This window comes from Ursus maritimus, unplaced genomic scaffold (genome assembly GCF_017311325.1).
Source record: "Ursus maritimus isolate PB19 unplaced genomic scaffold, ASM1731132v1 scaffold_17, whole genome shotgun sequence".
Taxonomy (NCBI): Eukaryota; Metazoa; Chordata; class Mammalia; order Carnivora; family Ursidae; genus Ursus; species Ursus maritimus.
The window spans coordinates 12,100,767-12,126,824 of record NW_024424119.1 but is presented as its reverse complement, the minus strand read 5'-3'; the positions used below and the strand labels follow the sequence as shown (position 1 = coordinate 12,126,824).

The 26,058-nt window shown below is 38.6% G+C and overlaps 2 protein-coding genes and 1 non-coding gene across 5 annotated transcripts in view; 2 read left to right on the top strand and 1 right to left on the bottom strand.

Annotated features, from left to right (window-relative positions):
• Nucleotides 1-24,704, top strand: part of HAUS6 (HAUS augmin like complex subunit 6) — a 43,133-nt gene extending 18,429 nt beyond the window's left edge. For 2 of the 3 annotated variants that reach the window (XM_008689810.2, XM_040631465.1), the window contains exons 12-17: nucleotides 8,217-8,298; nucleotides 12,878-12,944; nucleotides 13,335-13,598; nucleotides 15,400-15,535; nucleotides 17,024-18,064; nucleotides 19,350-24,704. In XM_008689810.2, coding sequence (XP_008688032.1) covers nucleotides 8,217-8,298; nucleotides 12,878-12,944; nucleotides 13,335-13,598; nucleotides 15,400-15,535; nucleotides 17,024-18,064; nucleotides 19,350-19,411 — 1,652 coding nt within the window. In that variant the 3' untranslated portion in view covers nucleotides 19,412-24,704. The remainder of the gene's footprint in view (nucleotides 1-8,216; nucleotides 8,299-12,877; nucleotides 12,945-13,334; nucleotides 13,599-15,399; nucleotides 15,536-17,023; nucleotides 18,065-19,349) is intronic. The other variant, XM_040631466.1, reaches the window with a different exon arrangement.
• LOC121103205 lies at nucleotides 12,666-12,796 on the top strand. Its single transcript, XR_005835357.1, has one exon.
• RRAGA (Ras related GTP binding A) lies at nucleotides 24,334-25,981 on the bottom strand. The gene has a single exon (XM_008689812.2). The coding sequence runs from the start codon at nucleotides 25,717-25,719 to the stop codon at nucleotides 24,778-24,780; it is 942 nt and encodes a 313-aa protein (XP_008688034.2). The 5' UTR covers nucleotides 25,720-25,981; the 3' UTR covers nucleotides 24,334-24,777.
• Nucleotides 25,982-26,058: the final 77 nt, after the last annotated feature.

Sequence of the window (26,058 nt, the reverse complement as noted above, 5' to 3'; positions counted from 1 at the left end):
AGTTTCTTTACATTTTTGTCTTGTGTCCCCCCCATTATTTTTTATTGTCATTGCAGTGTACAGCTCAGTGGCATTTGGTAAGTTTACAAAATTGTGCAACCATCACCACTTTTAGCTCCAAAATATTTTTATTATGTTGAAAGGAAATCCTAGGGGCTCCTGGGTGGCTCAGTTGGTTAAGCATCTGACTGTTGTATTTGGCTCAGGTCATGATCTCAGGGTCCTGAGTTTGAGCCCTGCCTCAGGCGCCTCGCTCCGCACAGAGTCTGTTTGTCCCTCTCCTTCCCCCCTACCACCCTCCCCCACACTCTTGCTCTCTCTCTCTCAAAAATAAATAAATCTTTAAAAAAAAAAAAAGGAAATCCTATACCCATTAATCCTGTACCCATCACTCCCCATTTTCCCCTTTCCCAATCCCTGGCAACCACAAAATGTACTTCCTCTCTATGGATTTGTCTATGCCGGATATTTTATATAAATGGCGTTATATAATATGAGGCTTTTTGTGTCTGGTTTCTTTCACTTGCAGAATTTTTCACTTTGCACAGTATTTTCAAGGTGCATTCAAGTTGTAGCATGTATTAATGCTTCATTACTTTTTATGAATACATTCTATTGTATGACTAAATTCATCTGTTGATGGTCATTTGGGTTGTTTCTTTATTATTGTGAGTAATGCTGCTATAAACATTTGTTTACAAGTTTTTGTGTAGAAGCCCACAACTGGGGCGCCTGGGTGGCACAGCGGTTAAGTGTCTGCCTTCGGCTCAGGGCGTGATCCTGGCGTTATGGGATCGAGCCCCACAATCAGGCTCCTCCGCTATAAGCCTGCTTCTTCCTCTCCCACTCCCCCTGCTTGTGTTCCCTCTCTCGCTGGCTGTCTCTATCTCTGTCAAATAAATAAAATCTTAAAAAAAAAAAAAGAAGCCCCCAACTGTTTAACATGAAAGAATAGTACATTACTTGAATACCACCTGTTTTAACTATCAGCATCTGCTACATTGCTTTATATGTGTATGTATGTGTTTTTGCTAAACCAAGTAAGTTCTAGACATTGTAACACTTCACTCAAGTGTTTCAGCATGTATTCCCATAAAAATACTTTTCCTATGTAACTACCATAGTAATGTCACATCTAAAAAATTATAATTCTATAATATCTCAGTTTCCTCAACTATAAAACCACTATCACACCTAAAAAAATTAATTTCTCTACAATATCTGATAACCCATTTTATATTCAGTTTCCCCAGTTGCCTAGTACTCGTGTAGAAGAAATTGTTATTGAGTTCAGTAAATGTTAGATAAATAAGAGGAGGAATAAATGCATTAAAAAATCCTGTGAATTATGTAGCCAGGCTGGAGCAGGTGATAGATGTAGGCCATAGTTGAGTTCATGCAGGCCAAAGGTCATGGCAGTAGTTAGCACAGGACTTAGGAAGAAAAGGGTGAACACAGCTGGGACGGGTGATTGGTTTGGGAGTTGAGTGTACATGTGGAGGGCACTGGTTAGGAAAGGTCATAGATTAGAGTGCAAGGCTCAGGATAGGCACTAGTCAAAAGAAGACAGAAGAGACTGCACAATTTGATGAACGACGAAGAGCTTCCGGTAGAGCATTACTTAGTATGATAGAATGACTCTTAGAGCGCTTGGCATATTTGATTGGCATTTTGTTTTCACTTCATCTTGGAAGGGGCCATTGCTCTCTGGCAAGACTTAGTTTTTAGGTCCTGTGAAACCGTGAAATTAGTCCTCATGTCCATTCAGAGATTTCTGTCTTGAAAGTGAGGGCATATTTGCGTCTGCTTAGGAAGTGCAGTGGAAGGGCACATTTTAGAAGTGTTTGATAGGTCCTTTGAGGTAATGCTCTCCTCCAGACATTGCAGCATTTGTACTCTGAGGATTCCTTTTTTTTTTTCCCCTGAACAGGTAGAGCTTTGATCTGAGGTGAGGGACCTTAGCATTATCTTATGCTTTTTGTAGTAAAACAACTTTTTCCCTCCTACACTTTACATATTACATCTTACTTGAAATTTTCTTTAAAATCGTGTCTTAAAAAATTATATTTCAGCATATTAAAAGTGCAGGGAATATTATAAATAACCTCTTCACCAAACACTTTCTCAAATGGGGAGTGGGAGAGGAAGAAGCAGGCTCCCAGCAGAGCAGGGAGCCCGAAGCAGGGCTCGATCCCAGGATGCTGGGATCATGCCCCGAGCCGAAGGCAGATGCTTAATGACTGAGCCACCCAGACGCCCCAAAGCTGTGCAATATTTTGGATTTTTAAAAAAAGATTTTATTTATTTATTTGAGAGGGAGAGAGAGAGTGAGAGAACACAAGCAGAGGGAGCAGCAGAAGGAGAGGAAGATGCAGGCTCCCTGAGCCTGACCTGGGGTTCAGTCCCAGGACCCTAGGATCATAACCTGAGCTGAAGGCAGATGCTTACCCACTGAGCCACCCAGGTGCCCCTTTATATATTTTTAAAAAGATTTTATTTATTTATTAGAGAGCATGAGAAGGGGGAGGGGCAGAGGGATGAACAGACTCCTTGCCCTACTGGGGGCTCAGTCCCAGGACCCTGAGATCATGACCTGAGCTGAAGTCAGATGCTTAACTAACTGAGCCATCCAGGTGTCCTGCAATATTTTAGATTTTCCTTTCCTTGACCCCATTCTTCCTGCATTTGCAGATGTGACCATTATCCTGAATCTTAAGTTTATTCTGATGTATGTTTATAAAAATAATTTTACTACATGTGTATGGATCTAACTATGTATAAGGCTCTTCTGGCATACGAATAAATTTTTCTTATTATACTCCAAAATGTCCTGTGTAAATGTTTATATTTTGAACTAAGATCTAAGGAGGGTTCATTCATTGCTTTTGGTTGTTTTGTCCTCTTACTGACTTGTTGTAGAATAATGCCCCTGTCCCCCCTTTTAAGTGACGTTGTTAGAAATTGTTTTTAACAATTGTTGTGTGTTTAGATTTACCAACACATTTAGTGATTTTTTTTGGGGGTCAAGATTACTGCTTTTATTCTCCTTTTCAAAAGTATATCTCAAAAGTACATTCTTTAATTCTTTTTGTGATGAACACGGGATAGTAAAATCTCTTAGTTTTTCTGTGAAAATGTCTTTCTTTTCACTAATTTCTGAATGATAGTTTGGCTGGATATAAAATTGTAGACCAAAGCTCAGTTTTCCTACAATGTCAGTGATATGATCACATTATTTTCTGCCTTCTGTTGTTTCTGAGACCTCTGTTGTCAGTTTAATGGTCATTCGTTTGTAGGTAATTTTTAATCTCTGGTTGCTTTTAAGACTTGTACTTATTTAGTTTTGTATTATGCAGGTTCATTTAGATGTGTCTAAATGTGGATTTATTTTTCTTTAAACTTTGGGCCTGTGTGTGCTTATTTAATGTGAAGGCTCACATTTTCTGTTTTGGAAATGTATTCACTAATATCGCTTCTAACATTGTCTCAGTCATTCTTTTGATGATTTACTTCTGGAGCTCTTGTTGTTGGGACTTCTGATTCTGTCCTAAGTGTATCTTAAACTTCTCATTTGTATTTATAACGTCTTTGTAGCTCTAGGCTTATGGTTCACTAATTATCTTTTTAGTTACATTTAATCTCTTTTTTGACATGTCCATTTAGTGTTTGGCTTTCATGGTTGTGCTTTTCATTTCTTTCCATTTGCTTCTTTTTCAGAAATTACCTGTTCTTTTCATGATATCATCTGCTTTCATTATGGCTCCTGTTTTTGTTTCTTTGCCAGATATTTTAAATGTATTGATTTGATCTTATTCAGTAAATATCCTGTGTTTCAGACTGCTTCTATATGTTCTGTCTACTCATTTTCTTTTTTTTTCCTTTTTAAAATTTTGTTTATTTATTTGACAGAGAGAGGGAGAGAGCACAAGCAGGGGGAGTGGCAGGCAGAGGCAGAGGGAGAGGGAGAGGGAGAAGCAGGCTCCCTGCTGAGCGGGGAGCCCAGTGTGTGGCTGGACTTGGGATCATGACCTGAGCTGAAGGCAGATGCTTAAATGACTGAGCCACCCAAGTGCCCCTGCCTGCTCATTTTCATAGCTGTTCAGGTTTCCTATTAAAATGTTTGATTGTGGGGTCACCTGGCTGGCCCATTCAGAAGAACATGTGACAGTCGATCTTGGGGTTGTGAGTTTGAGCCCCATGCTGGGTGTTAGGGATTACTTAAAAATAAAATCTTAAAAAAAATTTTTTTTTGATTGTGACCTCAACTTCAGTGGATCCACCTCTGAAGGAGTCACCTGGGCCCTGAGTTGTAGAATGGTCTCTGCATGACCTAGGGTCCTAGGTATTTTCCTTGAACTAGGCAGTTAATGTCTTTGGTTTGGGATTCCCACAAGTAGCCAATATAATTTTGGCTCCTTTTGAGTAGGCTAGATAGATTTAAAATTTATTTTCTCCAGTCCTTTTTACCCAGGATTCCAGGTAGACAGCAAGCTTCCCTGTTACTTCCCTGGTTGAGTTGGCAGAATTTTTATAATCTCTTCAGGGGCTGAGCAGCCTTTGCAATGTTCTGGCCTTACGGCAGTTTCTCAGATCCCAGCCTGAGTGGCCTGAGGTGATGTTTGTTGTTATGTAGGCATTAAATCATTGTTCAGCTCCAGAGCCGCCGTTTAGCCTTCGTGTCTCAGTTGGAGTTTAAATGCTTTCCATCTTTAGTCCTGGCACGTGGTGATTTTTATTTGTTATTCTGGGTATTCCTTTCTTTTTCTTACATTTTATTTTGCAGTTCTAGTGTGTTTATGGTAGGAGTCATTGTCTGCTGCAGCTTGGTTTGCTTTGTTCTGGTGAGTTCAGTTTTGTTTTTACCTCCTTATTACCATGTTGTGTATGTCCCCTCTGTTCTCTTCACATCTTTAGTGCTATAGTTTGGTTTTCTATTTCTTGCCTTTAATTGTGTTCTAACTAGCTACCCTGCCTCCATATTCTACCTACTCTATGTTGCAAATGGTTATCAGTGATCCTTCTGTAGTGCAAATATGAAAATACGATCCTTTTCATCTCTTGGTGTAGTACACATCAGTGGCTTTCTATCACCTTTAGGGGGAAAAATAAGCTCTAGGTGCCTTTTTTTTTTTTTTTAAGATTTTATTTATTTACTTGACAGAGAGACAGGTAGTGAGAGAGGGAACACAAGCAGGGAGAGTGGGAGAGGGAGAAGCAGGCTTCCAGTGGAGGAGCCTGATGTGAGGCTCGATCCCAGAACGCCGGGATCACGCCCTGAGCCGAAGACAGATGCTTAACCGCTGTGCCACCCAGGCGCCCCTCTAGATGCTTTTTCACTTAGCAACTTTTACCTTACAAACTTTCTTACATAGCAGAACTAATGTGCATCTCTGCCTACCACAACTTATGGTTGTGCTTAATTATTTTAGTTTATTGTCTACTAATTTTGTGATACAATTTTTGTATTTGTGCTCATTTTTAGAATGTTTTATGAATTTGGGTAATTCCATCATCATTGGTATGTGGAAAAGCAGAGGGTACCGAAAATGTTTATAGTATAGCATACTATTATGGTGGATTAAAAAGAAAAGTTCACATAGTATACACATTGGTTTCTTATACAATAACACTTTGGACACATGTATAAATAGGGAAAGTCTTTCAGAAGCTAACATGTTGAAAGAAGAGGAGTTCCTAGAATAACAAATCCTCTGTAATGGAGCCATGGCTTTCTTCACCAATCTTGTTTCCTACCATGCTTCCACTCTGGCACATCAAACTTGTACCCTATTCTCCCAGTACCTTTACGTCCTCATCACATCCCCCATTCTGGGCCAGGTGCCTTTCTGCCTCCTTGCATTCCGTGCCTGTTTCTCTCCTAATACAGTAGCAGCATGCCATAATTCTCTACTCAGCAATAGTCTTTTTCTTAGACTGACTCCTTAAAGCCAGGGTCTCCACCTTTTCTTTCTTTCTCTTTGTTAGTATAGCAGTGGCACATAATTCTTGATGCGTTGAAGAATAAGTAAATTGCCTGATGTCATAGATGCTGGGCTGAAATATGCTAAATAGTATAATTTTTTGGCCTTGCTGATTTGTGTGGTAATTGCACATAAGGCCTGTGTACCAAAACAAGAAGCATGACTATATCATGCTGGAGAACTACGGACTATCACTTTTTTTGAAATATGGTTTAGTATAAACCTGTCACTTGAAAAACTTTTTTATTTAAACTCAATTTAGTTATCATATAGTGTATTATTAGTCTCAGAGGTAGAATTTAGTGATTCATCAGTTGCATATAATACCCAGCGCTCATTACATCACGTGCCCTCCTTAATGTCCCCCACCTACCTCCCCTCCAGCAACCCTCAGTTTGTTTCCTTTGATTAAGAGTCTCTTATGGTTTGTCTCCCTCTGATTTCATCTTGTTTTATTTTTTCCTCTCTTCCCTTATAGATCCTCTGCCGTGTTTCTTAAATTCCACATATCAGTGAGATCATTTGATAATTGTCTTTCTCTGATTGACTTATTTCGCATAGCATAATACTCTCTAGTTCCATCAACGTCGTTACAAATGGCAAGAGTTCATTTTTTTTTTGATGACTAAGTAGTATTCCATTGTATCTATATACCGCCTCTTCTTTATCCATTCATCTGTCAGTGGACACCTGGGCCCTTTCCATAGTTTGGCTATTGTGGACATTGCTGCTATAAACATTGGGGTGCAGGTGCCCCTTCAGATCACAACGTTTGTATCTTTGGGGTAAATGCCTAGTAGTGCAATTGCTAGGTCATAGGGTAGCTCTATTTTCAACTTTTTGAGGAACCTCCACACTGTTTTCCAGAGTGGCTGCACCAGCTTGCGTTCCCATCAGCAGTGTAAGAGGGTTCCCTTTTCTTCATCCTCACCAACATCTGTCGTTTCTTGACTTGTTAATTTTAACCATTCTAATTGGTGTAAGGTGGTATCTCATGGTTTTGATTTGTATTTCTCTGATTCTAAGTGATGTTGAGCATTTTTTCATGTGTCTGTTGACCATTTGTATGTCTTCTTTGGAGAAATGTCTGTTCGTGTCTTCTGCCCATTTCTTGATTGGATTATTTGTTGTTTGGGTGTTGAGTTTGATGAGTTCTTTCTAGATTTTGGATATTAGCCCTTTATCTGGTAAGACATTTGCAGGTGTCTTCTCCCATTCCATAGGTTGCCCTTTGGTTTTGCTGACCATTTCCTTTGCTATGCAAAAGCTTTTTATCTTGATGAAGTCCCAGTAGTTCATTTTGCCTTTGTTTCCCTTGCCTTTGGCAATGTGTCTACCCAGAAGTTGCTGTGGCCAAGAAGAGGTTGCTGCCTGTGTTCTTCTCTAGGATTTTGATGGATTCCTGGCTCACATTTAGGTCTTTCATCCATTTGGAGTCTTATTTTTGTGTACGGTATAAGAAAATGGTCCTGTTTCATTCTTCTACATGTGGCTGTCCAGTTTTCCCAACACCATTTGTTGAAGAGACTTGTCTTTTTTCCATTGGATATTCTTTCCTGCTTTGTCAAAGATTAGTTGGTCCATTTCTGGGTTCCCTATTCTGTTCCGTTGGTCTGTATGTCTGTTTTTGTGCCAGTATCATACTGTCTTGATGATTACAGCTTTATAGTACAGTTTGAAGTCTGAAATTGTGATGCTTCCAGCTTTGGTTTTCTCTTTCAACATTCCTTCGGCTATTAGGGGTCTTTCCTGGTTCCATACAAATTTTAGAGTTGTTTATTCCAGCTCTGTAACCTATCACTCTTTTTGTAAGAGTTTATTCTGGATATTCTGTATCTGTCCGATTTGTACACTTAACAATCGAATAGTTGTCTTTCTCTTTTTTTTCTTTTTTCTTTTTTAAAGGTTTTATTTATTTATTTGTCAGAGAGAGAGAGAGCGCACGCAGGGGGAGTGGCAGGAGGAGGGAGAAGCAGGCTCCCCGCTGAGCAAGGAGCCTGACATGGGGGCTGGATTCCAGGACCCCAGGATCATGACCTGAGCTGAAGGCAGATGCTTAGCCAGCTGAGCCACCAGGCGTTCCATTGAATACTTGTCTTTTTCTGTTAGCATTTATATTAGTCTGATTTTTCTGTTTTCTTCCATTGGAGAAGTTTTTCTAGAATTTCAAGCGATCCCTGGATATTAGACTATACAAACATAATTAAAGAGTAATTAATGTTTATTTTCCTTTAGATACACCTAAGCAACATAACCAAGAAAATGATTGCAGGAGGGCCAGTGATATACCAGAAACTGTATATGATCTAGGCAACAGGTAAAACAAATGTGATTTTCATACTGACTTTTTCCCCTCGTTCATTAATTTAGTGTCATCTTCATTTAATTGCCATGCTTCTCTATTATGGGATCATCTGTAATTTTCTTCTCGTAACCAGAGAATATTTTTCCACTGTAGATCCAAATTTTCAAGAAAAATTCAACATTTCTGGTACATAGGCATTTTTCCCCCTTCTCTTGTTTGTCTAAATGTTGGGATTCATAAGGGATTATCTAATATTTGAAGGAAAAAAGCACGTATGGAAATTATCTAATGCAAGCTTGGGAATTTTTGCCTTTACTTCCGTGAAACCCCTTCTAGCTTGTTGACAATCCAAGAGTAAAAGAGCTTTTGAGATCATCTAGTCTCCTAGTTTTCAGACTGTTCTACAGCGCCCTCTGGTGCTGTGAATGAATCTGATTTAGCCCGTCACTGGTCTAACCCTTTTCCATTTCAACCTGAGCAGCTAGTTCTTTTATCTGAATTATATGTTGGGGATTTTATATTGCCATTTGATAAAAAGAGTTCCATGCTTTAAAAAAAAATAGGAAGAATTCTGATTCAATCTAATCCAAAAATTTAACATATGAAAAAACTAAACCTTAGTTTATTATAATATCCTTCAGGAGTATTCTTATTTTCTTTGTTGCCTGTTTTCTTTATTGTCCTATTTTGGCTCTTAAAACAGATGCCAGATTATATAATAAAAAAACTAAATGTATATAATCTACCTGGGGAATATATTTATTCTTTTTTGAAACTAAGCGTTACTAAGTGGCAATCAAACACAGACATACTGAATAGGGTGTTTTATTGTTTTTTTTAATTTTCTGACTACCCTTTGACCTACATAGGGGTCTTTCAGTCTAAATTTCCAATAACATGGGAAATTACTTAGGATAATTCTAAAAGAAAATTCTAAATTTTAAATGAAGTTCTCTTCATTCTATGTACCGTTAGTAAGTTAATAAGTTCAAACAGCATAACAAGAGTTAAAATTTATATGTGAAATTGAGCTGTTGGTGGGACACCTGGGTGGCTCAATTGGTTAAGCATCTGCCTTCAGCTCAGGTCATGATCCCACGGTTCTGGGATCAAGTCCCACATTGGGCTCCTTGCTCAGCAGGGAACCTGTTTCTCCCTCTGCCTGATGCTTCCCCTGCTTCCTGTGCAGTAATTTTCTGATTCACAGGAAGTCAGGATTACTTGTGGAATATTTATATTTTTATTCTTAGATCTGGATGTGATGTTGATTTTTGGAGTACTTAAAGAAAAATAATTAAATCTGTTGTGAAGACTTGACATTGAAGAGATAGTGAAGTTACTGGGCTTCACTGTTTTACCCCGTTATCACTCTTGTTCTTAAAGTATGCTAGAGGGGAATAGTTGATGCTTCCCAGTCTCAGTTATGTTTTTGACATAACGTTTGTCTTTTCTTGAGAGAGCAAATGAAATATTTAATTAAGGTCTCTTGCTGGATGAAAGATTGATGGAAGTAGAGATTGGTTCATAGATCAGATCTTATTTATGAACTGCATTGAACTTCAAGATTCTTTCTTGAAGTAGAATTTTGTACCAAGATATACTATCAGAATTCTACAGGAGCCAGACACTTAGCCCCTAAGAATTTAGTGTAGATAGAATTCTCTTAATTTAGGAAAAAGAGGTTGTGTTAAATATCCTTTGATTTCCAGATTTATACTCTTCCAAGCCTTTAGATCTTTTAATTATCTTCTGATACTTTAATTATAGATTTGGGATATTGAAGGGAGGAGGTGTAGAGGAAGGCTGTTGGTGGTGAGGGACAAATAAATGCTCAACAGGATGTGAATGATTATTGCTGCTTGATAGCAAAACAGAAGAAAGGTGAAGGATTGAGTCATGTGGAAAGAAGCTTGTTGCTGAGAATTCTTTACTGTAAAGGTATTTTGTAATAAAATATTTTATTAATAATGTGTAACATAGGTATACTGTACTTAAAATAATACCCCCCCTTTTTTTTTTTAAAGATTTTATTTATTTATTCGACAGAGATAGAGACAGCCAGCGAGAGAGGGAACACAAGCAGGGGGAGTGGGAGAGGAAGAAGCAGGCTCCTAGCGGAGGAGCCTGATGTGGGGCTCGATCCCAGGACCCTGGGATCACGCCCTGAGCTGAAGGCAGACGCTTAACGATTGTGCCACCCAGGCGCCCCAAAATAATACCCCTTTTTAATGTGCAGTTCATCTCTTATTTGTAGTGGCATCATCTTAATGTCAGTATCAACATAGTTAATTTGGAGATTCATATGTCGCTATGATTAATAATAGCTATTCAGTTAAAAAACAGGCAAAGAATGTAGTTTTTAGAGTAATTACTGTGTGTTATTAGCCCTTTCACATGCAGTTGTCACACACAGGTACCAGAATAGAAGTAGTCTTCTCCATAACTCTCCTGGCTGTTTTTGATCCGAGTGAGCTGATGGGGGCTTTACCATACTTAAAACCAGAATTCAGTGATTGGTGGTACCTGAGCTGTACACTCTGGGCACTACCTTTCTTTGCATTGGTTTCTGGAAGGGAGGGTTCCATGATATTTCTAGTGGTGGCAGTCAGTTCCTCCTTTATTGCATTTCAGAGATAGGGCAGTACGATCTTGCATGCATGCCAACTAAATATCCTTAGTCTCAGAAATTGAATTCTAATAGCATATCTTTCTCTTTCTATAATTTCTGTTTTTTATATCTTTAATTGTAGATATATTGTAACAACAAAATAAAAGTGAAGAATAATTAGCTAAAATTTCTAACAAATCCCTTGTTAGACTTTGTTTACAAGTTGCTTTTTTGGGCTTTATCTATAAACGTATAAATTTAATCCACTCAAAATTTCCTGAACGTTAATATCCATAAGTACAGTTTTTTTTGTGTGTGTTTATGTATGTTTTCTTTACATTATATTACTGATTTTTACTTATAATGGCTTTGTAACATTTCATTTAGTTTTAGACTTAAGATTTTCCTCAATTTTTTTACTACTGTAAAAAGCATGTCGTTTCTTACTTTCTTTTGGATGTACTTAGGATAAATTGCCATAATGGGAGCAACACTCTCTCTCTCTATCTGTTACGGTGCTAGGATTTTGTGGGCATCAGTTTTGGCATAGTAAGCAGATAGAGAGTGACTGAGCCAGGGCTGCTTTAAAGTTGGCTTGGATTGAGATGTTAGCAGGGCTAATAGCATGTTGCCAATTCAGAAAAGGAAGAGAGGAAGGGAGAGAATATGTTTCTATTTTTGTCTTTTATGAGGCTCTGTAAGAATGATCCAAATAGAAAAATTTGGTGGCATCTATCCATAGAGCCTCATGCTCAAGTGACATTTATTCATTGATTCAGTCAATCCGTCGGTTAGTTACAAACATGTACTGCACTGCCAAGTACCAGGCACCGCGTTAGTTCCTGGCAATAGCCAGGAAAGACATAGTCTTTGTCCTCCAAGAGCTCACAGTCTGGTGGTGGCATCCTAGTGGCATCTTAGAGTGCTAGCCTTGTTTCAGGGGGCTTTTTGATCATTTTAATGTTACTTTTTGGAAAAATTAAGATAAAGTCACAGTAGATGATTAATTTTTTTCCTTTGACATCTAGATTATATCCTGTCGAGGCAAAGTTGAGCCTTGAGCAGTTTAAGTGATCTTGAATTATGTTTGGAAGGTAGATAACGATTCCAAGAAGCACATATTTGGAAAAGTTTGAAAAAGCATATATGCTGTTACTTGAAATGTTTTAGAGCTATTAATTTTATACTTCTGGCTATGAACAGAAAGCAAAGCACCAACATGCTTGATAGTGAAAGTGGTCTTCATGGTAATCTTGCCTTTTGTATTACCTGGAGTAGCAAAACTTTGACCAGTGAGTAGACCCCATCCATGATTGAATTTGAAAGCTCTTTCAAGATGAAGATGAAGTGATCATTGCTTTGACGGCTTTAAGAATTTAATAACTTGTTTTGTAATTGATGTGTAAGGTTTTTATGTTTATCCAAAGGGGAGAGAGAATCTAAGAGAGTAAGGAATGCTGTGTGTAGAATGCAGCAAACTGAAACTGAACAACCTAATGACTTGACTGTAAGTGTAAACAGCTATGTGCTATCACGCAAGATTCAGCGTAAGAGCAATTGATTTTGGACATGAAAGATCAAAATATTGAAGTCTCTATTACAATGAAATTCTGTGATCTGAAACCTAAGGATAAGTTAGTAATGCGATTCTGGTTAATTGAATTTGTGTTTACTCTGTACTCAAGTTTTTGAGTATTCATCAAGTCATTCAACATTATAAAAAATGTTGTTGACTTAAAATATATAGTGGTTGAGGAAAATGTTTACCGTTTGGGAGGCTGATACACAAATGGGGCTGAAGTACTGCTCTGATTGTCACTGTCCCTCCCTAGAATAAACTGCCTTTCGATGACCGGGACGAATTGAGGGAAATCGTAACGGACAGATACGGGGCAGACAGTTTCTTTAGATTATTCAGATATAGCAAGTGAATGGAATTCTTTCCTGTGTATAACTTGGATTTATTCTCTTTTTTCCTTTTAGACCTGCTTCTTTCCTGTCACAGCCAGTTTCATCATCGGATACACACGGTGTTAGATTACTTGAGAAGGTATATTTTAAAACAATTTTTAATCTGATCATACTAACTTATGTTAAGATATTATTTTGGGGGGTGCCTGGGTGGCACAGCGGTTAAGCATCTGCCTTCGGCTCAGGGCATGATCCCGGCGTTGTGGGATCGAGCCCCACATCAGGCTCTTCCGCTATGAGCCTGCTTCTTCCTCTCCCACTCCCCCTGCTTGTGTTCCCTCTCTCGCTGGCTGTTCCTATCTCTGTCAAATAAATAAATAAAATCTTTATTAAAAAAAAAAAGATATTATTTTTGCCGCTATCCCAGTTAATTTGTATTTACGTGTATCCTGTTGCTTCTAAATGGAAATATTGGAATTATTTAATTGTGCCAGTGAACACATGATTTCACAACGTTGGCCTTTTATAGGTTTGTGATAACTCAGGAACCTCTCATGAAGATCAGGCACAGTCATTAAAGTTTAACACTGCATGTCTGCCTCTTCAGGACGTGAAGATACGGACTCCCCGAGAAGGAAATGAAACACCTTCTAAGAAGACGCCAAAATTTGAAATGGAAGACTCTCTATCATCAACTACTGCAAGGAGTACAGAGAATACTACACTTGCAGCATCTCTGCCAGCTAGAAATAGGGATCCGTTCCAAAAAGAGCAAGATCATCTGGTAGAAGAGGTTAGAAAAAGATTGTTAATAAGTGCACTGAAATATCTATCATTTTCTCATTGGTGTCGAGATCAAAAGTGAAGTTACAGTTAATTACTGATTAACTGGGGTTAATTTGGGAAAGGAGGGCACAGATAATGAAAATCATGGTTAGAGCAAAATTGGTTCTCCCAAAAAGTAGAAATAGATTTAATATAAACTTATTTAAGATTATATCCATGGTTTAGAATCCATGTCCCATTCTATAAATATCATCCAAAAGTATAAAAATAACACATGTATGGTATTTTTGGAATTAACCATTACATAAATTGTTGGGTAAATACACCCAGTGATTATACTCTATTAAAATAATCTACTTTAAAAAAAAAATCTGAATGTTGCTGTTGCTTAGCCAAGCTTCCTCTTTTTTTGAATATTAGAACAAAGAGTAGGCAATATCATATCATCACTAAGAATAGTGTTTATCCTTCTGCTTTCTAAATATTTTAAAAAGTCATTAAATTCATCATTGTTCATGATCTTGATTTTCCTGACGAGTGGCTTTGTACTGGCAAGTGACTACATAATGCTACTATTGCTTGATGGTAATATTGTACTGTTTCCTGCAGAAGTTTACACAGATTCTCAAGCCATTCTCTAATGTTATTTTTATTACATTACCCATAGCATCCCTTAACATTGTTTGAATTTGGATAAGGAGCCTGAAAATAAATCAGCTACTATTATATTCCTGAGAAACTGAAAGAAAAATTTGGTTTAGTGCATATTGGTGCACATTGGTATTGGAGTTCCCTCCTTTATCTCAATCTTGATCAAAGTAAAGTTAACAATGTCCAAATAAGAGAGCTGGATATCAGTCATTTTCTTGTTTGTAACATGAAGAGGTTGAGCCCATTTCATGGTCTATAAATGCTTTAAAATCTCTCAGGTTTATATTATTTCTCTTTGTTGGTTGATGGACTCCACATAAAAGATGGTCAGTTTGTTTTTCTTTCCTGATATGGAAAGAAAGACATTTTTAATTAAAAGAATTTATATTAGCAGTAGAATGGGATGGGATGGAAGAGCAGATATCTCATAAAGCTCTGAAAATAAAGTGAAATTAATTTTCTCTAATGGTGTTTGTGACAAGAAATATTTGAATTCTAAGAAATCTTTTGTTTTCATGGGGGAGGGTGAATGGGGGTCTATTTAATTATGGTTGTAGGAAGTTTATTTTTTAGGGCTCTTGGGGCAGTGTTTTTAATGTGCATGTTTTTTGTTTTGAAATTAATGTACAGTGCTACCTTCATAATGTATATTTTAGAATGTGTTCCTATTCTTTGTTCACTAATTTATGTCTGATGATGAGGTTTCTGGCAAAGAAGTATGTTGTCAGAGTGTATTTCATTTCTTAATAGAGGTGTTACTGTGCAAGTGGGTTATAATTAAGAAGAATCTGTTGCTTTAAAACTAGTCACTTTAGCTGATACAGAATTGTCAAGTTCAAAGATGTGGCAGATAGTAGGTGTGTAGTCAGGATTACCTCTGAATCTTCTCAGGTATAAAGATTTTTATCTTTCCTTTATAACAGGATATCCAGTTAAGATAAGAAGGGAGGAAACAGTTTTATGTTTAATTTCCCCATATAGGTTCGTGCCTAGACAGATGATAGAGAGTGGCTGGCAGCTGTGGCATTGAGTGGCTTTTTGTGCCGTCCGCGGTCCTAGGGGCTGCTGACCATCAGGTGCTGATAGGTTCTTATCAGGGCTTTTGTTGCCTTCTACCAATGAATGTGATCATTTTTGCTTTACCTTTTCTGTTTTAGGTTGCAAGGGCGGTTTTATCTGATTCACCACAGCCCTCTAAAGGAAAAGAAGTAAAATTAGAGGAACTATTTGATTCTCTAGTGTCTAACCCATTCTTAACAAGGAACCAAATTCCCCGAACGCCAGAAAACTTGAGTAAGTTAATAATGATTTCTATCACTTATTTTCTTTCTTAGACGTTACTACTGTTAGAACATGGTCTGACATATCTTCTGGAAACTCACTTTAAAATTCTTTTCTCTTTCAGTTTAGTGGCAATGGCTATTTGTTTTGATGTAAGGGGCTTTTATTGAAGTGTTAAATCTGGGTGTTCTCACTGATACGGCAGCTTGTAAGCAGTGTTATTTTGCTGTGATACTCTACAATTTTGTTTTTGTTGTTTTATTTGGCTCTTTCCTAGAAAATATTTCAGTTGAGTACTTTTAAAACACCCTCTGTTGGATCACCTGGTGGCTCAGTCAGTGAAGCGTCTGCCTTCGGTTCAGGTCATGATCCCAGGGTCGTGGGATCGAGTCCTGTATCGGACTCCGTGCTCAGCGGGGAGCCTGCTTCTCCCTCTGCCTGCTGCTCCCCCTGCTTGTACACGCTCGCTGTCTCTCTCTCTCTCTCAAATAAATAAAATCTTTAAAAACAAAACCAAACAAACACACACCCTTTGCCTCCACATCCGACCTGTGCTCCACATTTATAGAGTGTGTAGGCTTTGTCCTTCCAGTCCTCAGCCAGCAACGTCAGCCAGAAATTGTGTGTATAGAAATGTTTTCTACCCCACTCTAGCTAGCTGGACTGCCCAGTACTTTTTTCTTATAACCTATAATCTGTTGGCAAAATTCTGATTTTGTTGTCCATATGGCACATCATACTGGTTGAATTCATATTCGAAGTTAAATTGATTCAGTTCACGTTGGACAGCCACAGCCTACATCAGTGGTCAGCAAACTACAGGCTGTGAACCAAATCTAGCTTGCCCTGTGTGTTCTTGTAAATAAAGTTGTATCGAACACAGGCTTGCTGATTTGTCAACATATTGTTTATGGCTGCTTTCATGTCGTAGTGGCACAGTTGAGTAGTTACCACAGACTGATGGCCTGCAAAGCCTAAAATATTACTATCTGCCCTTTATAGAAAAAGTTTGCTGAACCTGGCTTAGACGGACAAGAAAACATCTTTCTAATATACGTAATTTGTATGTGCTGTGTGAAAGTATATGCACATTTCAGGGACAGCTTTTGTTATTTGTGTGTGACCAGTTCGAGAAATTCTTTGATGTTGTTGGTCTTTGGCTTGTTGTGGAGTCTTTTTTTTTTTTTTAATGATTTTTTATTATATTATGTTAGTCACCATACAGTACATCCCTGGTTTCCGATGTAAAGTTCGATGACTCATTAGTTGTGTATAACACCCAGTGCACCATGCAATACGTGCCCTCCTTACTACCCATCACCGGTCTATCCCATTCCCCCACCCCCCTCCCCTTGTTGTGGAGTCTTGTCATCCAGTGGGCATATCTGTGGAACCTATACTGAGTGAGTAGCTTTACGTTGAATGTGAGAAATGAAATTTTTAATTGCACGCTCTGTTTGGTAATATTAATAAATTGTGTTCCCCCCTTCATTTAATTAGTAAGTGAAATTAGGAGCTCATGGAGAAAAGCTGTCGAAATGGAAGATAACAGAAGTACAGAACCAATTCAGATGGATACCGAACAGAGAGAAGTATTGCCCGAATCCTTACCTGTGTTACATAATCCAAGAGAAATTAGCAGGACCAGCTTTCTCTCAGCAAGCACAGTATCCAGTTCTAGCCATTCCCATTTGCCTGAAGAGAAAGTTGTTTCAGATTGCCTAAAGTGTGTGCCTCAGAAACGTGTGGTGACCAGTCACATAGGTGGACCGTCAACACAAAATCAGTCAGATTTGTTAAGTAAGAAATTAATGTGCAAGCAAGGTTTGGAGTGTGCAGCGTTACAGAACAAGCTTTTAGAAACGAGCCAAACAGAGACAGTCTCCCCTGCTGTAGGTGATAGGAGAGTTGTGTTGGGTGGCAGTGAAGAGGAGTCTTCTCTGGACCACTTGCAAGCTTCTTACAAGGAACCTTTCATGCATAAAAGTATGTTATGGGACTCTTTTCAAGTTTCAAGTGGAACTAGTTCCAGGAGTTTAAAGGATATTGATTTTGGCATATTACATGAAACTCTTCCAGAAGAAGTTGGTAACTTAAGTCTTAATAGCTCCAGTAGTACAGAGGCCAATTTTAAACTGGAGCCAAACAGTCCTATGCACAGTGGCATTTTTCCAGAAGATGTGGGAGAAAGACCAACTACTCCAGAATCGGACTGTAATTTACAGGCTATTTGTCATAGATATGAGGCTCTGAAAAAATCTCTATCCAAGAAAAGGGAAGAAAGTGACCTTTCTAATCCTGAAACACTTGAAGGACACAAACCAGAATTGAGCCCTCTTCCCACAAACGTGCAAACAGATGATATGCTTGACTTTTTGGGCACTCATGATTTGCACGTTGACTATACAAAACCATCTTTACGCATGTCCCTTGGTGAAAGAAAACGGTCTCTTTCACCACTAATTAAGTTTTCTCCAGTGGAACAAAGATTGAAAACCACAATACCATGTAGTCTTGGAGAACTTCTACCTAATTTAAAAGGTAAGATTTAACTAGACCTGTGCATATTGACCTATTGAATTTTTCTCTCAACGTCTCGTAACAGTAGTATGCATTGAATGCTGCATGGTCTTTATTGTTAATGGGATAAAATACGCTCTTTGTTCCTTCGACTAGGATGAGAGGAGTGAACCTCTCACTTCTATGGGTACTTTCAGAATCTCAAGTGATGGGCATATAGTTTACAGTTAGTGTGGGACGGGGATGGAAAATAAAACCCAAACCCTGAAACCTATTGCTTTTATAATACAAACTGTCAAAAGTAAATCTCGTCAAAATCTTGGCTAATGGAAGGTGGTTCTAGAAATGTTGAATAACACTATGTATGTTAAATATCATTCTTGTAATAGTATAATATCTGTAATTTGTTTTGACAAAAATTTGAGGGGGATGAGTGACAAAACAAGATAGGTTAGTGTCTTCGTTTCCTGGGGCTGCCATACAAAGTACCACAAACCGGGTAGCTTAAAACAACAGAAATTTGTTGTCTCTGGCTACAATAAGTTCTGAAGGCTTCAGTCCAGAATCAGGGTGTTGGCAGGGCCGTGGTCCCTCTGAAGCCATCAGAGGAAGATCCTTCTCCCCTTTCCCAGCTTCTGGTAGCCACAGGTGTTCCTTGGCTTGTGGTGGCACAGCTGTAATCTCTGCCTCCACCTTCACATGGCTTCCTCCTCTCTTGTATCTATGTGCCTTCTTTGTAAGGCCACGAGGCATATAGGATTAAGCGCCCACCCTGTTGCAGAATGACCTCATCCTAATGATGATATTTTTAATGACCCTTTTTCCAAATAAGGCCACATTCTGAGGTATTGAGGTTAGAAGTTCAACATGTCTTTTTGGGGGACACAGTTCACATGACATTATTAATTATTGAAGCTGGATAATGGATACATTGGGCTGATGATAATTCTATTTTTGTATGTTGAAAATTTTCATCATAGAGATTAAAAAAAAACAACAACCCTGTTCTTAAAGCATGTTAGAGCAAATACGGCTCTGGTGATATAGATTCATTATATATCATTCTGATTTGCCTATGATAATTAAACACTGGTATATTGAAAAATATTCTAAGAGGGATGTATTGATACTCTCTGGAGAAAAGGTACCTCAGTGAGAATAATGGTAATTTTTATCATAGTTAATTATTCACATGTGAACGTTTTACATAAGATTGAAATTTGCTACTATTTGGAATCTGTCCTATTTAATTTTTTCTTTGTAATGTTTGATTATCCTTTTCTCTTTTTTAAAATCACCTTTGCAGAAGAAGAAATCTTGACTAAGAGCCTTGATACAAATGAATTTCCGTCAGACTTGAGGAGATGAAGCAGAAGCCCAATTAATTTAACTATGATGTACTTATATTTCGAGCAGTGTCACAGGATAAAAACAAATTTATAATGTAAATACATGTTGGAAGTATAACTCTTTCAAGGTCTGAAAAATCCTAAATAATGCCTTTTAGCAAACATTAGTTTTTAGGTAAAGAGAGTATGTTTGGATTTTCTCCTTGTATGGATCTGGGGTTAAAATGTGAAGTATTTGGGAAGCAGACATCAAGTTTTGTGAAGCCATTTTGGTTCCTCGAATAATTTGTAAGCATTAAGTAAATAGCAAAGTGTTAGTTTAATTTATTATAATTTCAGTTGATTAACAAACGAGTGGTTTTTGATATACTTTTATTAACTGGTTAACATAATAACCATTGAATACTGATCTTTCATTTTAGGGAAATACGTAACTTTTATTGTTTCTTTATGGAACATTATAGTACTAACCAAAAAAAAGTGAGAGAAGTAGTACCTTGGGATATGTAGTTAAGGTGAGCAAAGTTTAAGTTTGGGAAAGCTCTAAACAGGCTTAGTGATTATTTAAGTAGTAGGTTGGTCCTGGAAAATGTTCGATGGAATAAAGTGTATGTGATGATAAGTGAAGACTGGGGTAGAATGAATTTAGAAAAAAGGAAAAAGATGGAAGATGATTAGACACTTTTAAGGAACACTGTCAAACTATAAATCCATTCAATGGGTTGTACAGCAGATTTATATTTAGTCTAATTTAGACTTTGAGAATTTAACCCTAGTTTTATATTTTAACAGAAAAAAATATAAATTAAAAATTTATTAGTCTCTGTTTACTGTTGTTGGTTTATTTGGGGGGGCATGGTTTTAAGGGAAAGCAGCTAATTTTTATGGTTTTACTTTCCTTTTCAAAAACCATCAGTATGTCACAGGCTATGAGTAGCTTCAGAATAACTTGAGAAAATTGAATTTGGGGTATTTGGGTCAGTGTCACAGTTAAGTCAGTGGTGAAGCTAGGATTTGACCCTATTTTCCTTCCTTAATATATCACGGGACCTTCTAGAAGTAACTAAAAGGCCAGGGTAAAGCATATGGCCACATGAGTTGGCCTCCTATTGACCTTGTGGACTGAATCGGAGTCAGAGGTGAGGCCTCTCGTACAGTAACATGCCTCACTCTCTGTGACCCCTGGCTGAGAAAATGGCTTGTCTCTACCATCCAGGTGTATACATGCCATCGCCCTGTGAACCAGGAGCAATGAGCATGCACTGGAAAGGTGATGGCACCTGCGGTACCCCTCTGTCCAGCCCCAGTTCTTAACCATCAAAACCTTGTCCATTTGTCAAGAAACCGGTAAGGAGAGGAGAGAAGTTGGAAGGGGAGAGTTCTGGAGGTGGATGGATTTTATTGTTCATCTCTCTTCATTCATTTTGGGTTTTCACTAAGTTGTTTGATCCCAGTTTGAAGGCCAGTCTTTTTGTGACAAAAGACTGAAGAAAAGCACATACAACTCCCTTATTTGCAGTGGGAAAAAAAGAGGAAGAGCAGTTTCTCTTAGGGTGCTATATTCCTTTATTAGTTAATACAACAAATCAGGGACTGGGAACAAATCAGATTTGGGAAACTATCCTGTAGTCTGCCATAAGAAAACCCACTACCCTGTAAATCCAAAATTCACATATTAGGGAGGAGGTACGGCTATTAGCACCAAAACGTGCCAGGGCCATTCCTAGACATTAATACATATTGTTTCATTTAACTTCATAACTCTACTGTCAGATAGTTGTGATTATACCTATTTTACAGACAGTGATACTGCAGCTAGGGAACTTAAATGACTTGTCTAAGGTGGACTCAAGGAATCATCTGGGATACGTCCTAAAAACTGTAGATTCTGTAGGTCTAAAATGGGGATTAAGAATCTACATTTTAAATATGCTTCTCTGGTAATTCTTAGGCTCAATAAAAAGACTGAGAATCATCCTGGGGGATATAGAGTCACATTTAGCCCTGGGGTATCTTCAAGAAGCAAGTATATTATTACATATGTACTGCTTTAGGAGTTAATTGATAAGGAAGCCCAAGTTCGCCATTAAGGGTGGGAGGCCCTTATAATTACTGAGAATCAAAAGATCAAAATGTCTGTGGACAGTATGGATTGACAAAAACCACATTGTTAAGTGAGTCATACCTGGAATAGGTTGGGAGTTTTGGCATTCTTTCTTGTCCTTTATATGCCAGTAGTATCAACAAAAATCTCTCTGATCTGTCATTTTCTCCTAAACCTTTGTGATTATGACCTCACTGCCTTTAGGCTCTTTCCTCTCCAGTATTGCTTGAATAGCTACCTTTTGACTTTAAGGGACTATTTTGATCACTTGGTTTAAAATTCCATTACTGGTTTATTTCTAATTCCAGAATGGAGTTAAAATTTAAAGGCATATAATGTCCCCTGTGTGGATTCCTCTATTCCCCTTCCACTGTTGTTTACCATTTTTTTACTGAACTGCTTTGATGAGCGTGGTTCTTTAGAAATCTTAATTCACGATTACATCTGTCCTTTAAGGCTCAGACCAAATGTCACTTCCACCTTGAAGTCCTAATCTGTCCCTTCCATTCCGTTGATTTAGCCCTTCTCTAAAATCTATAGTTTATCTTTTATTCATTTAGTATTTTTCACTTAGTGCTTTTATCATATTTTTTCATGGTTGTATGTGATCTTTCCAGTCATACTGAGGATATACATACAGACATACATACCTTTGGAGATGTAGGAGGTGTGTGTTCACACATAAATATCCTCAAGGGCCATGGATCATTTTTAGCAAATACTTACCTATGGAATTGTTTTCTTTGCCTTTTTTTGTGATGGGATTAAAATAACGGTATAGGGCTACTTCATAGCTGTAAATGTACTTTTTCTCATTACATTCATCGCGGATTATACGGAATGTACCTCATTTTATTCACTATTTGTAAGATAAAGGTGTAAATTGACTTGTGTGTCAACTTGAAACTTTAGTAACGAATGACAGAATGTCCTAATTGTTTTAAATGTTTAAAGAGGACAAGCATGTAATATTTAACATGAAAAATGTTACCAAGTGGATTAAAGAGTATTTGAGGCTAAAAAAAAAAAAAACAAAACAACAAAACATTTTGGGGGAATTTAACTGAAAAAAATACAAGTATTTTGAAACCATTCTTTACCATGATCTATGAAGTCAGTTTTATCTAAGGGAAAAAAACAGGAATTCTTGAGAACTTTATAAAGGAAAACTTATTTTTTCCCTACTCTTAGAATTCTAAATTAAACAAAATAAATGTTTAAGGGCATTTTCCTTAATGTAAAAGTACTTACAAAGGTAAAATTCTTTCACATTATCTTGCAGATCCATAGTTGCTTTCTCCTTAGGCACTGTGCAAGTCAGTCCACATGCTATATTTAAAATATTTGTGAGTCCTCTATGGGACTATTTGTAAATATGTCCTATTTACTATAGACTTGAATAAACATTCAATATTATACCACCTGGCTCTGGAATTTCCTGTATAGTATCAAAAAGAACCATGCCCTGCAAATCCTAGAATGAGCATGTATAAAGGTCTGCCAGTAATTTGATCAACAGAAATTTGAGAGGTTAAATGATTCAGGTAAATGAATTTTGTTACTGCCATTTTAATTTGATTTACTAAATGTGGTTATTTTAAAATGATTTTGAAAAGGAAATCTGTCCTTAAGTTTTTTAACATCTGGAGTCTTTTAACTTATTGCCAGAGGCCCTACATAGAAGAGTTTAGAGTTGGTAACAGATCTGAATAGCTTCTTGCTCTTCATGGGTAGGGACTTTGTCATCCACAGCTGATGCTACAAAGGCCTTGGAAAAGCTAAAGCTCTATTACCTCTGTCTGTATTCAAAGGTAAGGTGTCCTTTGTAAAATGACTGGTGAGAAGAGTGGATCAGAGAGGTCTCTTGGCTCTAAAATACTTAGATTTCATTTAAAAGCATAAGGCAGTTGGAATAGGACATTTTAAGTGTTTTCTGATTTCACTATACCATACTGCCAATCTAAATTAGGAACCTTAGAATCCTTCCCTAAGAACTGGCAATCTAAGACTCTGATTCAGTATTAACCAATTTCCAGATGGATAAAGATGGAGAAGTCAATTTGCCCAAAGTGAACGAACACTGTTCTTTGAGAAGTCACTTCTGGGCTGCAGTTTCCTTAATCTGTAAAATTAGGGGAATTATATGAAGGAGTAGTGTACACCTGAAAAGCTAAGATTTTTAGGATGAACTTTTCTGTCAATGGAGGAAATAGTGGGGAGTAATAGACAGGAAAGGGGTAGGTCTGTAATCATACTGCCTAGGTTCAGCTCTATCACCTTAATAAGGTCCTATCAGTTTTTTCACCTATTAAGAAATAAAAGTAATCTACCTCAGGTTGTGGATTAAATAAGAAAATACACATCAAATATTTAAGAGTACCTGGCATTTAGTAAGGGCTCAAACATTTAGCTAGGCTTCAGTAATTTGGGAGTAGTCATTTAAGGGGTGGGGTTGGTAGGGGGAGGATGGCTCAGGTGGTCGTATTGATAGCTGACACATAGTACTGGGTATGTCGGGCACCATTCTAGATGCTTTCCATGTTGTTTTAATTTGATTATTTTTTAAAAACAATCCTGTAAGTAGTGCTACTCTTACCCACATTTCACAAATGAGAAACAGCAGAATGAAATTAAGTACCTTGCTGAGTTCACAGAGCGAGCAAGTGAAGGGAGAAATGAACTCCACTCAGGTGGTCTAAGCCTCTTAGTTGCTCTGCTTACAGCTGCTATTCACTCTCCCTAAGGTGATAGGGACTAGATCACAAAAATTAAGATTTACCAGTTAAGCATTACTTGTGGGCAGTCAGAATCTTTAAATTATTTCAAATACGACCATATTTTAAATTGCTAACAGCAAATGTTTATTCATGATTGAAGCCAAGGATTTATAAATGCATTTTAATACCTTGCTGATAAAATAGTAACATTCCATCTTTGCAGTCTTGTCAGGAATACAGGAAGATACTGTAAAGGCTTTAATGTGTTTATCTATTATAACCAGGTAATCAGCACACACACACACGCACGCACGCACACCACCTACTTTAGTGTTACACCATACCAACTTTTCAGAAAGGCCATCTTGAAGCTCTACTGGGTAACTGAGTAAATAGCGTCCAAGGTTTACAGACGGGGGAGTAGGGAAGAAAGAGATGGAAGTAGTAAGCAGCACACATTTCAAAGCCCACTTTTAAGCACAGGACATTATGAATATTAAAAAAAAAAAAGATGCGGGGGGGGGAAGGCAATTCAGCATTTTCAGAAAGGGCATTTGGCAATATTCAACGCATCAGGAGGCTGTGCTTGGGACCATCCACTCTCTCCAGCTTCTCAAAGTGTTTCCTGGCATTGCGAATGTTGATCAGAGTAGCTGCAGAAGGGATGGACGGATCCGACATAACCACCATCACGTACGTGTTTGACGTGAAGATGTCGATGAAAGCAGCGAAGTTAGAATTCCGAACTTCCATGCTCTGGAAAGAAGCGGCTAATTTACTGCAGCTCAGCTTGAACTGCTTAATGATGTTGCTGATCTTCTCAAACCGGTGGACATCACGCTGCTCTTTGCACTGGTAATGGGAAATGACCAAGAACGTAGCTCTCTCGAACAGCAGGACTTCGTCGGCTTCGATAATTTGGGCAAAATTCCTGAGGTTCATCTCCAGCTGCTGAACATTGGGAATCAGCTGATAGACAATACTGGACCAGGCTTTGTAGAGCGTTTCGTCCCAGATGGAGGTTCGAAAACAAGCGCATTCCAGTGGGCGAGACAAACGCCTCAGGTCTTCCTCTCGCTCTTTAAAAATCAGGTCACGCTGATCCTCCTGAACCAGATCCATTTTGTGCACCAGGCAGAAGATTTTGGCATCCGGGGAGTTCTGGAGGATGGCCTCCAGACACGACTGGTAATAGTGCATGTCCTTTTCCAGTTCGCGGCTCTCCACGTCAAACACGTAAATCAAAACCTCGACGTTACGGAAGATGTTGTCTCGCTGGCTGGTGAAGTAATTTTCCATGAAGGTGTCCTGACCGCCACAGTCCCACAGGTTGAGCACCAGGTTGCCGAGGAATCGGACGTGGGAGTGCTCCACATCAATGGTGGCACCCAGGCGCCGGGTGTCGCGGGCGATATAATTTGCAAAGATAATCGACCGCATGCTGGTCTTCCCCGACCCGCTCTTCCCCATCAACAGCACCTTTTTCTTCATGGCTGTATTTGGCATCACCCGCCGGAGCCGCCGCGGAATGGGCCTCAGGGCGCGGCCTAACTGCAGCGCGGAGGGAGGGCGGGGTCGGGGCTGGCGGGCTCTCTGCAGGCCGGGCCGCGCAGCTGTGCGGTCGGGGCAGCCGAAAGCGAGCGATCTGGGCTGGAAAGGCCGAGGCGGGGCGAGCTCTTCCTCGGAGGCGAGCGTCCTGGGTGAGACGGCTGCAGAGCTCCGGTGAAAAGCTCACCTTCCGGGGAACCGAGCCGCGGCGTCCCGGTTGCCACCCACTTCCGGCGGCGATCTCGCGAGAGCGTCGGCGCGCAGCGCTCAGGGCGAAAGGAGCTTAGAGAAAGTGCT

What these genes read in the sequence shown, in the direction of transcription:
- RRAGA (XM_008689812.2), bottom strand. Translation starts at nt 25,719, where the DNA reads ATGCCAAATACAGCCATGAAGAAAAAGGTGCTGTTGATGGGGAAGAGC.